Source organism: Populus trichocarpa, chromosome 3 (assembly GCF_000002775.5).
Source record: "Populus trichocarpa isolate Nisqually-1 chromosome 3, P.trichocarpa_v4.1, whole genome shotgun sequence".
Lineage (NCBI taxonomy): Eukaryota > Viridiplantae > Streptophyta > Magnoliopsida > Malpighiales > Salicaceae > Populus > Populus trichocarpa.
The window spans coordinates 2,559,479-2,574,073 of record NC_037287.2 but is presented as its reverse complement, the minus strand read 5'-3'; the positions used below and the strand labels follow the sequence as shown (position 1 = coordinate 2,574,073).

General features: G+C 32.0%; 1 protein-coding gene across 13 annotated transcripts in view; it reads left to right on the top strand.

Annotated features, from left to right (window-relative positions):
• The window catches only part of LOC7480791 (putative dynamin-related protein 4A), an 84,891-nt gene extending 71,071 nt beyond the window's left edge, over positions 1 to 13,820 (top strand). For 3 of the 13 annotated variants that reach the window (XM_052451121.1, XM_052451125.1, XM_052451123.1), the window contains exon 3: positions 12,868 to 13,820. In XM_052451121.1, the coding sequence (XP_052307081.1) occupies positions 12,868 to 13,656 (789 nt within the window). In that variant the 3' untranslated portion in view covers positions 13,657 to 13,820. Of the gene's footprint in view, positions 1 to 11,808 lie in introns of all 13 variants that reach the window. The other 10 variants (XM_052451127.1, XM_052451122.1, XM_052451124.1 and 7 more) reach the window with 6 other exon arrangements.
• Positions 13,821 to 14,595: the final 775 nt, after the last annotated feature.

Here is a 14,595-nt window from a genome sequence, read left to right as displayed (position 1 = left end):
TTTGTTGTTTTTATTAGTTCTTTTTTTATTCAAGTATGTTTGGTTATAATAATGTGGTTTGCTGAGCCCAAAATAGTCTAGTTTGGAAGCTTAAAACGTGTTTTCTAGGTTTAGCGGCATGTTAGGTTTTCTGGGTAGTTATGGGTTCGTGTTCATCCGATGAACATTATTTTAGGTGCTAGTTTTAAGTCTTTATTTATTTTGATTCTTGTTTCTATAAGTTCACATATCATTACTAGTAAATAATCTAGGGCTTTTAGTCCTTGATGACATGTTTTTATGGGTTTTAATCTTAGTATTTCGGTTTTGAATCAAAACCTAATTTTAAAAAAAAATCATGATGTTTGAGAATAATCGAAGTAACCTGACATTTAATTCTCGATCTATGCTTGATTGCAATTAAAACCTTTCCTTTTATTGCTTGAAATCTAGTCTGGTTTGATGTCATGTTGCTGGGTTTATGTTTGAGTGTTCTTATTTTTCTTCATTATTTCTGTGATTGATCTGTTTTTCATGAGAAAATTTTAAAGTTTTTATGTTTTTCTTATGTTGAATTTATTTCAACTTTAGGTCTTTATTTTTGTTTGTTTTCGAGTCAACCCCATAAGGTTAAAACCAAGTCCTTAGACCCTGTTTGGTTTGCTATTTTTTTTTGTTAAGTTTTTTTTGTTTAAGAATGTGTTTGGTAAACACCCTTTACACTTGTTTTGGGTAGTTTTATTTCAAGGAAAATTGCCTTTTTGACAAATATGGCCTTACAAAAATACAAAAAAAAAAATAAATAATAAATAAAACAAGAAATGTATTTTTGTGTGTTGCATACAGCCAAGTTTCTTAAAAATACAAAAATCATATCTAGTTTAAAAAATAAAATACATTATATGTTTTAAATATCAGGAGTTGACCAAAAAATTCTTAGAATTATTCTAAATATTCACCGATTTTAATTGGAAGTATTTTTCACCAATGAACATGAGTTGTGGAAAACTCTTCCACCTTCTAAGATAGGTGAACCCTGTTAGGGCACCTACATGGATCATTTCCATAAGAATTATGGCAAACACCCTTTACGCTTGTTTTGGGTAGTTTTATTTCAAGGAAAATTGCTTTTTTGCCAAATATGGCTTTACAAAAATACAAAAAAATTAAATAAATAATAATAAATAAAACAAAAAATGTATTTTTGCATGTTGCATACGGCCAAGTTTCTTAAAAATAGAAAAACCATATCTAGTTTAAAAATAAAAGACATTGTATGTTTTAAATATTAGGAGTTGACTGAAAAATTCTCAGAATTATTCTAAATATTCATCGATTTTAATTGAAAGTATTTTTTACCACAACACACGAGTTGTGAAAAATCATTTCGTCGTCTAGGATAGGTGAACCCTGTTAGGGCACCTATATAGATCATTTCTATAAGAATTTGTTTGGGCACACTAGCCCATAATGAATTCGAAAAGCTAGATTTTTCCACATGAATTAATCTTCACCTTAAGCCATAGATTGACTACCGGTTAGAAACTCATCAAAACCCTTAAACTACATTCAGACCACACAAAGTAGCTTGCCTTAGATAGGGTGTGTTATGGGTACTAATACCTTTTCTAGCCACAAGCAATCCCTTACCCTTGGAATCTATGATAAAATAAGTATACTTGGGTTTTCTAGCGACTCTAAACCAAACAACTAGGTGGTAACTCTCACAACCCATCGGCGTCGTGCCTCTATATGCGACGGAATGACAATTCCATTGGGGACAATGTTAATATTTTATGTATTTTGATTATAACAAATCATTGAAAATGGACTAATGATATGCTTGAATGAGATTAAGTTTAAACAGGTCTATATGAAGATCACATCAACAAGCATAAGTAATTGAATTAAGAAATCCATTAACAAGTTCAAGATGCAAAGAAAGTGAAGACTTATTTCTTAAGGATTCATTTTAATGTTTATTGTTAAATCTTTATATCTTACTCAATAACAAACTAAAATGAACTCACACATTTTCCATTGCTTACATAAATAAGATTGACATACATTTAATCAATTCAAGTTTCACCATGTTTAAAATTTTCAAAATAGGTTTTAAATTGAATTAATCGACCGCTTTCCATGATGAATACCTGAGAATTTTGTAGGAATTGGTCAATCAAATGATATGGTGCCAGTCGACAACTTTAGTCATCAGAGGCATTCCAATAGCTATAAATAACTAGTTTTTTTTAGAAACGTATATATAGCTCTCTTTTATGCAAAATTAAAGAGAGATTCTGAACTTACATGATATAAAAGCTATTCCAAAATAAAAATCAACTAGAAATCATCAATCGTAACATACTACAAGTTGTGCTTTATTAAATATTTATATTCTAGCACAGGAGTATAAAATCCCACACTCATTACACTTACATACTTTCAATCATTCTAAGTATTATTGAGTGAGTTATAAAGATTTTAGTTTTCAATTGTATAATCTACTCTTTGAAAGAGTGAATCTTGTTGTAAACAAATCATAATTATAAACACGTATGAGTTTGGATAAACTCTTGTCATTAGTAAGGTATTGTCACCAAGAGAAAAATCTTAAAGAGGGAACATCTTCAGTGGTGTAATTGCTTGGTGTGGATTCATTAAGATCATTGTATCTTTCACTTGGATTGGTAAAATAGTACAATACCTAAGTACGGTTGATTCTTGGGGTGTGGATGTAAGCTTGTTGAACCATGTTAAAAACCAAGTTTGCAATCTCTTTTCTTATCTCTTTACTTTAAGCACTTTAATTATATTGTTGGTTATTATGTTATATGTGCTCAATGTGTTTATTTGCATTATTTGATATAATTAGTGCAACACCTAATTCAACCCCCTTAAATGTTATTGTTGCCTTAATCCTAGAACAAGAATTGGTATCAAAACTTAGTTCTAATATATATAAGTTTGCTTAGACTTGAGTAGAATAGCAACCACTAGCTATAATGTTCAAAATGGAGCATCTACCTCTAGGCCACCCTTCTTTGATGGCAATGATTATGTCTATTGGGATGATTATATATCTTAAATCTATTGATTATGATTTATAGCTATCTATTGAAAATGAACCTCACAAGCCTAATAAAATTTAAAATGATATGGAAATTTCTAAACCTAGAAGTGAGTATACCAACAGTGATAAGAAGTTATTTTCTATGGATGCTAAAGCTATGAACACCATGTATTATGCTTTAAGTAGAAGTGAGTTTAATATAATATCATCTTGTAAAAATGCTAGGGATATATGACATGCTTTAGAAATAACTCATAAAAGTATTAATCAAGTTAAAGAATTCAAAATTGATATGCTTGTACATCAATATGAGTTATTCAAAATGCTTCCAAATGAATCTATAACTAGTAGATTTACCATAATGACAACTATCACTAATAGTTTGGATGCTCTTGGTAGGACTTATACTAATGTTGATATTATGAGCAAAGTTCTTAAGTCCTTGCCAAAGTCGTAGGAAGAAAAGGTGATGGCAATTTGAGAAGTTAAAGATCTCACCAAACTTCCATTAAAAGAGCTCATTGGTTCACTAATGACTCATGAAATAACCATAGAAAAGCAAGGACTAGAAGAGAAGCCAAATTAAAATTTGGCATTCAAAATCGTATGTCATGTTGATGATGATGATGATGATGAAGTGGAGGAGCACATTGCACTTATAACAAGACAATTTTGAAATTTTCCAAGAAAGAAGCAAGGGAATAAAAAATTGTTAAACCTCAAGAAGGATGAAAATAAGGAAAAATCTAGTAAAGAGGCACTTAGATGCTATAAGTGCAACAAGACATGACACATTAAGGTCGATTTCCCTCTCTTTTAAAACAAGAAGAAGAATTGTCATCACAAACAAGCAATGAAAGTAACATGGAGTGATGACTTAGACTCTAGCTCAAGTGATAATAAAGATAATGTTGCAAACATATGTTTTATGGCAATTGAAATCAATAATAAGGTACTCTTTTCGGATGATCAATCCAGACTCTCTTATGATGAACTACATGATGCCTTTTAATCATTGTATGATGAATTTAAAAAGTTAGGTCATAAATATAGTTCATTGAAAAATTGTCATGCATGTTTACTTGTTGAAAAATATACATTAGAAAAGCAAGCATGCATTGTTATTGATAGTGATAAGGTTAACCAACTTGAAGAGGAAAATAAGGCTTTAAAAGAAAAGGTGGACAAGTTGAATACCGCACTAGCAAAGTTCACTCAATGTTCTAAGATTTTAAATACCATGCTTATTAATCAAAGATGTGTCTTTAACAAAAGAAGTCTAGGGTATTAACTCAAAAAGAACCAAAAATATTTGAACTACTTTGTTAAAGCCAAAAAACCATATGATCCAAACCAAATATGTTATTATTGTAGAAGCATTGGTCATTTGATTTATGTGTGTCATGTGAAGAAGGACAAAGTTGATAGCATGACTTGGGTTCCAAAATGAACTACCACTAACAAAAAAAAGACTTATGAAGGTATAGGTGCCAAAAACCTCATCTTGATTTCATATGTGTAGGAATCAAGGGAATATGGAGAATTGTTCTTGGATAATGCTTGCTCAAGACATATGACCAAAGATGATTCATTGTTTCAAGCATAAGCAAGATCAATGGTAGAAAAGTCACATTTGGAGACAACTTAAAAGGAAAGGTCATTGGAGTTAGCAATATTGGAGGTAAATCTTCTCCCTCGATAGAAAAGGTGTTTCTTGTGAAAAATCTAAAACATAATTTGCTAAGTATTAGTCAATTGTATGATAAAGGCTAAAAAATCATGTTTGATCATGCATTGAGAGTTTGAATAAACTCTTGGCATTGGTGAGGTATTGTCACCAAGAGAAAAATCTTGATCGAAGTATGATCATGGAGCAAAAAGCATAAAAAAATACCTAAAAAATAATTCATTAGGATGTAAAGACAAGCTTGAAGAGGGAACATCTTCAAGTGGTGTAATTGTTTGGTGTGGATTCATCAATGGTATTGTATCTTTCACTTGGATTAGTAAAAGAGTACAATACCCAAGTATGGTTGGTACTTAAGGTATGGATGTAGGCTAGTCGAATCATGTTAAAAACCGAGTTTACAATCTTTATTTCTTTATCTCTTTACTTTAAGCACTTCAATTATATTATTAGTTATTGTGTTATATGTGCTTAATGTGTTTATTTGCATTAATTGACATAATTAGTGCAACATCTAATTCACTCCTCTTGGTGTTATTGTTGCCTTAATCCTAGAACAACAACAACCAAACACTACCTAAATATTCATGGTCGATACTCTATTAAAACTGGATATTAATTAGAGTCATTAAGATTGATACATATTATGTTCTTTTCTTTATCAAAAAGAGCAGTTATTTATAAGTTATGGTATAAAGGATACCTGAAAATAATATGTAGGTGCTTGTTTGATAACATTTACACTAAATTGTCCCACATGAGAATTTCATATAGAGAAATCACTTGTGTCTATGGAAAGGCTCACGTGAGAATTCTGTAAATCATTTTTAGACTTGAGATCACTTAGCTATCTTATATAGAAAATACTATACTTCGATCTTAACTACATGTTTTCTAAATAAAAGGTAATGATTAGTACTTAAAAATGCATTTTTATCAAGGTTTTATATCATCATTTTGCACTTGAAGTATCAATAACTCCTGAACTAAAGAACGTTTTATAATAACATACCTAATAATATAAGATACCTTTAATTTATGGTAAATGTTCATCTTAAATGCAGTCTTATCACATAAATGAAAGGATTGATTGATGAGTTTAAGTACTGAAATTGAAAGGACAAAGAGAGGGCCAAACTTAGAAAAGAGATGTTGGTGTAGTCCAAACTGGAACACTGTTTGGTAATTGGGTCATATCTCGAGTTATAAATGTCCAAATGACCTCCAAGTTTTGTACAGATTCGGTAAGATATAGGCCTACAACTTTCATGTGGAGTCCAAGATTTAAAAAGGTCGTTTTCAAGTCCAAATTATAGCAACAACAGAGAAGTCCGAATCTGTCCTGCAGCCCAGACACTGTTCAGTGTTCAGCCCATATCTCGAGTTCTAGAAGTCCAAATGACCTCAATTTTTTTTCTTGGAAAGTTAAGACAATTTCCTATAACTTTTATGGCACAAGTGGTTCTAGTTCTAATGTTAGCAATGATGTTTTGTTCAGACAAGAATATAAGAATTTTCACCAAGTCAAGAGTTGGCCACCCACTCAACAATTAGTCATCAAATCAATAGTTCCAAATTTTGGCCTATAAAAGGAGGCATTTGCCATACATTTAGGCATCTTGGTTGTTCAGATCAAGATCATGCTTTTTATTTCTTTTTTTATATTTTTGTAATGTTTAAGTTTTATTTCATGTTATATTTTTCTTAATCTCTTGTTTATGTTTTTCATTTCCTTTACTATACTTATGTTCTTATGTTGTTTAATTATGTTTCTCTTCTTCATTATGTTTAGCTAAGTTTATTATGTCAAGGTGAAAAGATTTCACTAATGGTGTTAGAATAGGTATAATATAAACTCAACATGGACTTCAATGTTTATATCCAAGAAAGTTTGTTGTTAACATGTCTTATCTTTTTATCTTATTAATTCTTAATACCTTGCTTGTTAAATGGTTAATCTAGATTTGTGTTGTATAACACTTGGTACAACAAATGCTTGGCACTTTCATAGCCAACCGTATGGTATAACCTACACTTGTGCTATGAAAAGAACTTGATTTGTTGTTAACATAAGTTAACATCATGAATTCCTGAAAATATTTAAAAGTATGGTGTTACTAAAATAAGATAATTAATATGATCATGTTAAAAATTTATAATGAACTATTAAGGATAAATCATCCGATTGGAACCTTCTTTGTGTGTGGTTTCCAGTTGATTAATAAAAAGAGTTTATACTATATTTATTTCTAATACTATTAGTGGATCCTCTAACCATGACAATTGTTTTTATCATTGTTGAATCCTCACATTAATCTTATATCTCAAAGTCCTCTTTAACTTATTATTATTATTATTATTATTATTATTATTATTATTATATAGTTAATCTCCTTGTGGTTCGACCCTAATCTTGTCAGGTTATTTATTACTTCGACACTTCTGCACTTGAGAGAAGACATTAATCTTTTGGTCGTGTCAGGTAACAAATGGGAAGATATTGAATATAACATGAATTATATATAGGTGTTTAGTGATTAAAAGAGGACCCATCACCTTAGTTGAATAAGAAAAAATATATATTTTATTTGTTCTCAAATAGTATTGATTGTGAAATTCTTACGCAAGGTGAAATGAGATTTGAAAAGAGTTTCAAAATTTTATTCAAAAAATCAATGACTATGGTGTTAGGAACAAATATGATTTGACAAAGCAAACACAATAAATTGTGCAATATACTAAAAGGGATCAATGCTCCTATTACTGTTTACATAGACACAAAGCACTATGGATTGGAGTAATGTAACGGCAGAGCTACCCTTGCCACAGAGAGTTGGAAAGACTGCAGTGGGAGGGTGGGGTTGTCTTTTCACTAGGATGTATATGGCATTAAAGCGATGGTTGGGGAGAAAATGATCAGCTCAGTTTTGGTAAGGTTGCAGGCCCCGAACTGCAGACATCTGGCACTGGGGCAGGCAAGCTCTAGGTGCCCGTGCGCTAAGTGGGGCTGCAAGCCACAATCTGCAGACACATGGTGCTGGGGCTGCCATGGGCGCTAGGGCCAGACCCGCATGCATGGTTACAGACGCAAACGAGCGGGTCTGAAGTCACATGGCATTGGGGTTGCACTAGGTGCTAGGGCCAGACTCGCACCTATGGCTGCAGACACAGGCAAGCGGGTCTAAAGACCTGCTAGGGACACCTTAGTCTTGGGTCCTGCATCAAGACCCAATGTTGTTGGGTCCAGGGTCAAGACCCACTACTCATGGGTCCTGGTTAAAATCCATTTCACTTGGGTCTTGCGTCAGGATCCAAGTCTTTTGGGTCCTTTGTCAGGACCCAAGGTTCTTGGGTCTTAGGTTTATTAATATAATTATTTGTGTTATAAATATTATTATTTTTCTTATAATTCAAAGTATTCATCTCAAAATATATAATTATTTGTGTTATAAATATTATTATTTTTCTTATAATTCAAAGTATTCATCTCAAAATATATAATTATTTGTGTTATAAATATTATAATTTTTATTATAACTCAAAGTATTCATATCAAAAATATTATAATTTGTGTTCAAAATATTATTATTTTTATTATAATTCAAGGTATTAATATAAAAAATATTATTATTTGTGCTATAAATATTATTATTTTTATTATAATTCTTTTAGGTGCTCCAGACACAGAACCAATTGGCCTTGGGTCTTGCGTAACAAAAATATTATTATTTGTGTTATAAATATTATTACTTTTATTATAACTCAAAGTATTCATATAAAAAATATTATAATTTTTGTTAAAAAATATTATTATTATTATTATTATTATTATTATTATTATTATTATTATAACTCAAAGTATTCATATAAAAAAATATAATTATTTGTGCTATAAATATTATTATTTTTATTATAATTCTCTTAGGTACTCCCGACACAAAACCAATTGGCATTGTGTCCTGCATCCGGACCCTATTCTGTTAGGTCCGGTGTCAGGACCCAATGCTCTTGGGTCCTGCATCAGGACCCATTTTGTTTGGGTCCTCACCAGAACCCAAGTCTCTTGGATCCTATATCAGGAGCCACTTGGCTTGGGTCCTGCATCAGGACCCATTTCGCTTAGGTCCTACGTCAGGTCCCAATTCACCTTGGGACCGCGGTTGGATCCATTGCTATTTTGGGTACATCTGGGGCAGGACCCAACTCGAATGGGTCCTACTGGGTAGGACCTAACTTAATATATTCTCATTGGGTCTGGCAGCGCAACCAGACCCAATCTCAATATATTTATAAAAAAAATACAAAAATATGAATTTAAAGTATGGAAAACAATAAAAAAAAATTCAATTTTTTTTTCAAAGTATTTTTGAAACACAAAAACAAACATGCTTTAATAAGGAAATTCAACCCAACATAAAATGAAAAAAAAAATTTATCATCAACCAACCTTTGTATAATATAAAAAAAAAGTCACAATAATTTATTTTCTCTTCATAATATGAAAAAACAAGTCAACAAGAGAAAAGAAAAAAAAAATTGAAGAGAGAAAAAAGAAAATTGGAAATATCTTAAAATATTTTAAAAAATATATATTGAGATAATATTTTTTTTTATTTTTTTAAATCTATTTTTAATATAATCAAATCAAAATAATACAAAAACATCTTAATATGAATTAAGGAAAAATATTAATTTGAAATAAAGAAAAAAAATAAAAAATAGTCAAATTTTTTTCAAAGCATTTTTGAAAAACAAAAACAAACATGTTTTAATAAGAAAATTCAACCTAACCTCAAAAAAAAAACTTATCATCATCTAATTTTTGTAGAATATAAAATAACTCCCATCAATTTATTTCCTCTTTATTGTATGAAAAATAAATTTAAATGAGAGAAAAGTGCAAAAAATCTCAGACCTAATATCCTTGTGTATGGCTACGCTGCTAGACCCAAGATTGAAGGGTCTAGCTGGGCAGCCAAACTCAGCACCTTTTTGAAGTGGTGTGGATCTGGCTGACCAGCCAGACCCAACACTATTACACCTTTTGGAAGTGTTTTGGGTCTGATTGCCAAGCCAAAACCAACAGTTTTTGACAAAGAAAGCAACGCCCCCAATCGCGTTTGGGTCATGTTGTGGTTGGACCCATCAGCCTTGGGTCCTGCCCCCTAACAGGACCTAATGCTTTCAAAAAAAATTCTTTTTTATGTAATTTTTTTTATAAAAATTTAAAAAAATATTTTTTTTTTCTCTAATATTATCATATCAAAGTTGATGGAGCTCTCAATAAATTTTTGATTCACATCATATACATTATTTTTTGTATTATATAAGAGAATTTTTAACAATATAATCCATTAAAAATAATTTAGAAATATTATAATATAATATTATTTTGGGTAATAGAAGATATTTTAATTTTATAACATTAGTAAATGAGATTCAAAGTTTTATCAATGTTTTATTCAATAGTTTTGAATTATATGTATTATTAAATACATAAATAAATCATATGTTGGGTCCTGCCCCTAGTAAGATCTATTAGAGTTGGGTCCTATGGGGGCAGGATCCAAAATAGCTTTGGGTCTAGCTGCACAACAGGACCCAATAAATTTAGGGACTTAAAAGCACTTGGTCCGGACCCAATTCTCTTAGATCTTATGTCCAGACCCAAGACTAATGGGTCCTGAGTCCAGATCTAATTTTGGTCCTGCGTCAAGACCCAAAGAAAATTAGTCATGCCTCTGGACCCAATTTTCTTAGTTCTGTGTTAGGATCCATTTTGATTAGGTCTTGCCTCCGCACTCAATTATCTTGGGTTCTGTGTGAAGACCCAAGGGTGATGTGTCTGGACCCAATTCTCTTGGGTCCTACCTCAGGACCCAATCGAAATGGATCCTGCTTCAGGACCCAAGGTTCTTAGGTCTTAAGTTTCTAAATATTATTATTTGTGTTATAAATATTGTTATTTTTATTATAATTAAAAGTATTAATATAAAAATTATTATTATTTGTATTATAAAAATTATTATTATTATTATAATTAATATTATTTATAAAATAATTAATAAATTTGAAAAAAAAATTATTATCAATATTGAAAAACAACCTTAAATTTGATTTGAAGGGTAAAATTAAGAATTATTATTATTATTATTGTTGTTATTATCATTAATAAATTTTAAAAAATACTATTATTACTATTGAAGAAAAACCTGTAAAAAAAAAGATTAAAAAATATAAGAATTTGAGTAGACAAGTTAAATAGACTCGAAACTCTTTGGTCCAGCGTTGCAGTAAGACCCAACACTTTTACTTTTATATTTTTTTATATTTTTTATGAAAATAAAAAGTTGATCCGCGACGTAGTACGGGCCACCTAACTAGTAATATCTAAATTAAAATATTTTTTATAAAAAAATAATAATTACACTGAGAAACTATTTAATGATTAAAATATATATATATATATATATATATATATATATATATATATATATCTCTCTCTTAGATTGGACTAAAGTTATTTCGGTGACAACTTCCAAGAGAAGGAGAGCCATCCATGCTTTAGGACCAGAAACGAAGACGCAAGGTTGTAAACCTCTTTTAAATATTCGATGGGAAGGCCACTCATTTGAAAGGAACCAACCTAGTACGGATCATCTCCTTCCTCGTTAAGCTTTTCAAACGATTCTCGTTTTCGGAAAAAGAAATTAAGTCGATCTTTAGTCTTTGCAAAAAGAAAGATTCCCGAGTCCACACTATTTCACATCCACCTGGCTCACTTTAAAAGCTCACTTAGCCCTCTTCATTTGAAGCATAACAAATTAAAAAATAGCAAGCCAATTATTCGAAGTTTCTCCCTGTCAACAAAATGGGTGTAGTGCTTAATCATTGTGGTTCAAAGAGTGAAGAAATGTCGAATAGCTCGGAAAACGAAGTGGAATCACTTCCACAGATCATTGAAGAAAAGCATCAAGAGCTGGTAGTCAGGCATGTCCCCATCGTATCATCATTCAATGAACGTATTCGACCTCTGCTTGATGCGGTTGACAAGCTTAGGCATCTCCAGGTCATGAAAGAAGGCATACAACTCCCCACCATTGTTGTTGTTGGTGATCAATCTTCAGGGAAATCTAGTGTTCTTGAATCACTAGCTGGTATCAGCCTCCCTCGTGGCCAGGGCATCTGCACCAGAGTACCTCTCATAATGAGGTTGCAACATCACACAGCTCCAGAACCAGAGCTTTCCTTGGAGTTCAATGGCAAAACAGTACCTACCAGCGAAGCCGAAATCGCCCATGCCATAATTCTTGCCACTGATGAGATTGCAGGCAATGCTAAGGGCATATCAAACACACCATTGACTCTGGTAGTGAAAAAGAATGGCGTTCCGGACCTTACAATGGTTGATCTCCCTGGAATCACTAGAGTTCCTGTCCATGGTCAGCCTGAAAACATCTATGAGCAGATAGCGGATATCATTATGGAGTACATAAGGCCTGAAGAGAGTATTATCCTTAATGTTTTGTCTGCAACTGTTGATTTTACCACTTGTGAATCTATTAGGATGTCACAGAAAGTGGATAAGAATGGTGAGAGGACTCTCGCCGCGGTCACCAAAGCAGACAGATCTCCAGAAGGACTGCTTGAGAAGGTTACGGCTGATGATGTGAATATAGGTCTGGGTTATGTCTGTGTCAGAAATCGTATTGGTGATGAATCTTACAAGGAAGCACGCAAGGAAGAAGCTGACTTGTTTGAAAATCATCCTCTTCTATCCAAGATTGATAAATCCATTGTGGGCATCCCAGTTTTGGCTCAAAAACTGGTTCAAATTCAAGCAACTATTATAGCAAGATGCTTGCCAGAGATAGTGAGGAAGATTAATGAGAAGCTGAATGCAAGTATCTCGGAACTGAACAGGATGCCAAAGACTTTGTCCTCGGTTGGTGAAGCCCTGACAACTTTCATGGGCATTGTTGGATCCGCCAAAGAGTCGCTAAACAAGATCATTGTGAGAGGAGAATATGATGAGTATCCAGAAGATAAAAATATGCATTGCACTGCCAGATTCGTTGAAATGCTCAACCAATACTCAGGTGAACTTCGTAAGTGCTCTGAAAATGACCTTACAGGGAACTTTTTGATGGATGAGATTCAGGTTTTGGAGGAAGCCAAAGGGATTCAATTGCCAAATTTCCTTCCCCGCACCACCTTCCTTGCTATTCTGCAGAAAAAGGTTGAAAAGATATCACACATACCAGTTGCCTTTGTTGAGAAAGTGTGGACTTACATTGAAGGTGTGGTCATATCTGTTTTGATGCATCACTCGGAAAACTACCACCAGCTTCAGCTATCCACTCGACGAGCAGGCCATAATCTCATAGCAAGAATGAAAGAGCATTCTAGAAATTGGGTCACAGAGATTGTTCAAATGGAGAAACTGACAGATTATACAAGCAATCCTGAATACATGAATGACTGGAACAAGCTCATGGCTCAACAGCATGATTTCACGCGTGATGTCCTGGAAAAAGTGTACATTACTACATTCAAGATTGAAGGTTTGGGAGAGGTTCCAATTGCTGGTCTCAGGGGGTATGAGCAGCATGTTTTGCTTCAAGCTTTCGACTTGAAAATGAGAATGACTGCTTACTGGAAAATTGTTTTGAGGAGGTTGGTTGATTTTATGGCTCTGCATTTGCAGTTCTGTGCTCGAAATCTTGTGAACAAGGAAATGGAAGAGGAGATCGTCCAGGAGCTTGCCGGTAGACATGATGGTGCGATAGAAAGAATGTTAGAGGAATCTCCAGCTGTAGCTGCTAAGCGTGAGAAGCTGAATGTGAGCATCAAGTTGTTGAGGGAGTCCAACAATGTCCTGGCAAACATCATGGACAAAATTGCTTCAAATATCTAGTTTGAGCACTGTTTATCTATCTATTTATCCATACCTATCTATGCCCGTTTGGCTTTGCTTTTCTTTTCTTGTTTCTAAGATTGATGGCATGAAGGAGTTTGTGTCAATCTATCTTGTTTTCCTTGTGTTTGTTCTAATAGTAGTATGAAGATGTTTTCTATTTATGATTCTGGTTTGCTGAATTCCCAGAAGCTTTCTTTCACCATCAAAAATTAATTCAAGCATAAAAAAAATGAACATGTAGTGCCATTAAATTATTAATCGATTGATAAGATAAAGATTTCGCGATACATCATGTTATTTAACATAAGATAAAGAGTTTGTGTCAATATGTTTGAAAAAAAAATTAATAAAAAATATTTGAATTAAAAACTTAAAACTCTGATATCTTATCTTTTAATAAAATCTAGGCTTTGAGTTTCTCTGAATTTTATAGCCCTTATTGTTTTATAGAGTTTTTAAGAATTAACAAATCCTAGATAATGCTATATGTACAACTTCAGAATTCCTTCTATGTCCCCTCTCCAAACAAGATGAGTGTAGGGATGCTGATAGATGTGGAGGATACATTATTCGCCTCCACTTTCATGAAGACTTCTTAACTTCAATACCTATTTTGTTTTCATTGGTGTTTAATAATATGATAATAGTTATTTTTTAAAATAATTTATGTTTAAAATATATTAAAATAATATATTTTTTTTATTTTTTAAGAATTATTTTTTATATAAATACATCAAAATAATATCAAAATATCAAAAAAATTAATATGAAGTCATCAAAAAAATTAATTTTTTCAAAAGCATTTTTTAAATGAAAAAATAAATGAGGTCTTCATTTACACTAGATACTTGATTTGTACTTTGTCACATGTCATATATATGTTTTTCAAATAAAAAAATTATATACATAGGTTTTTTTCAACATGTTTTTATTGTT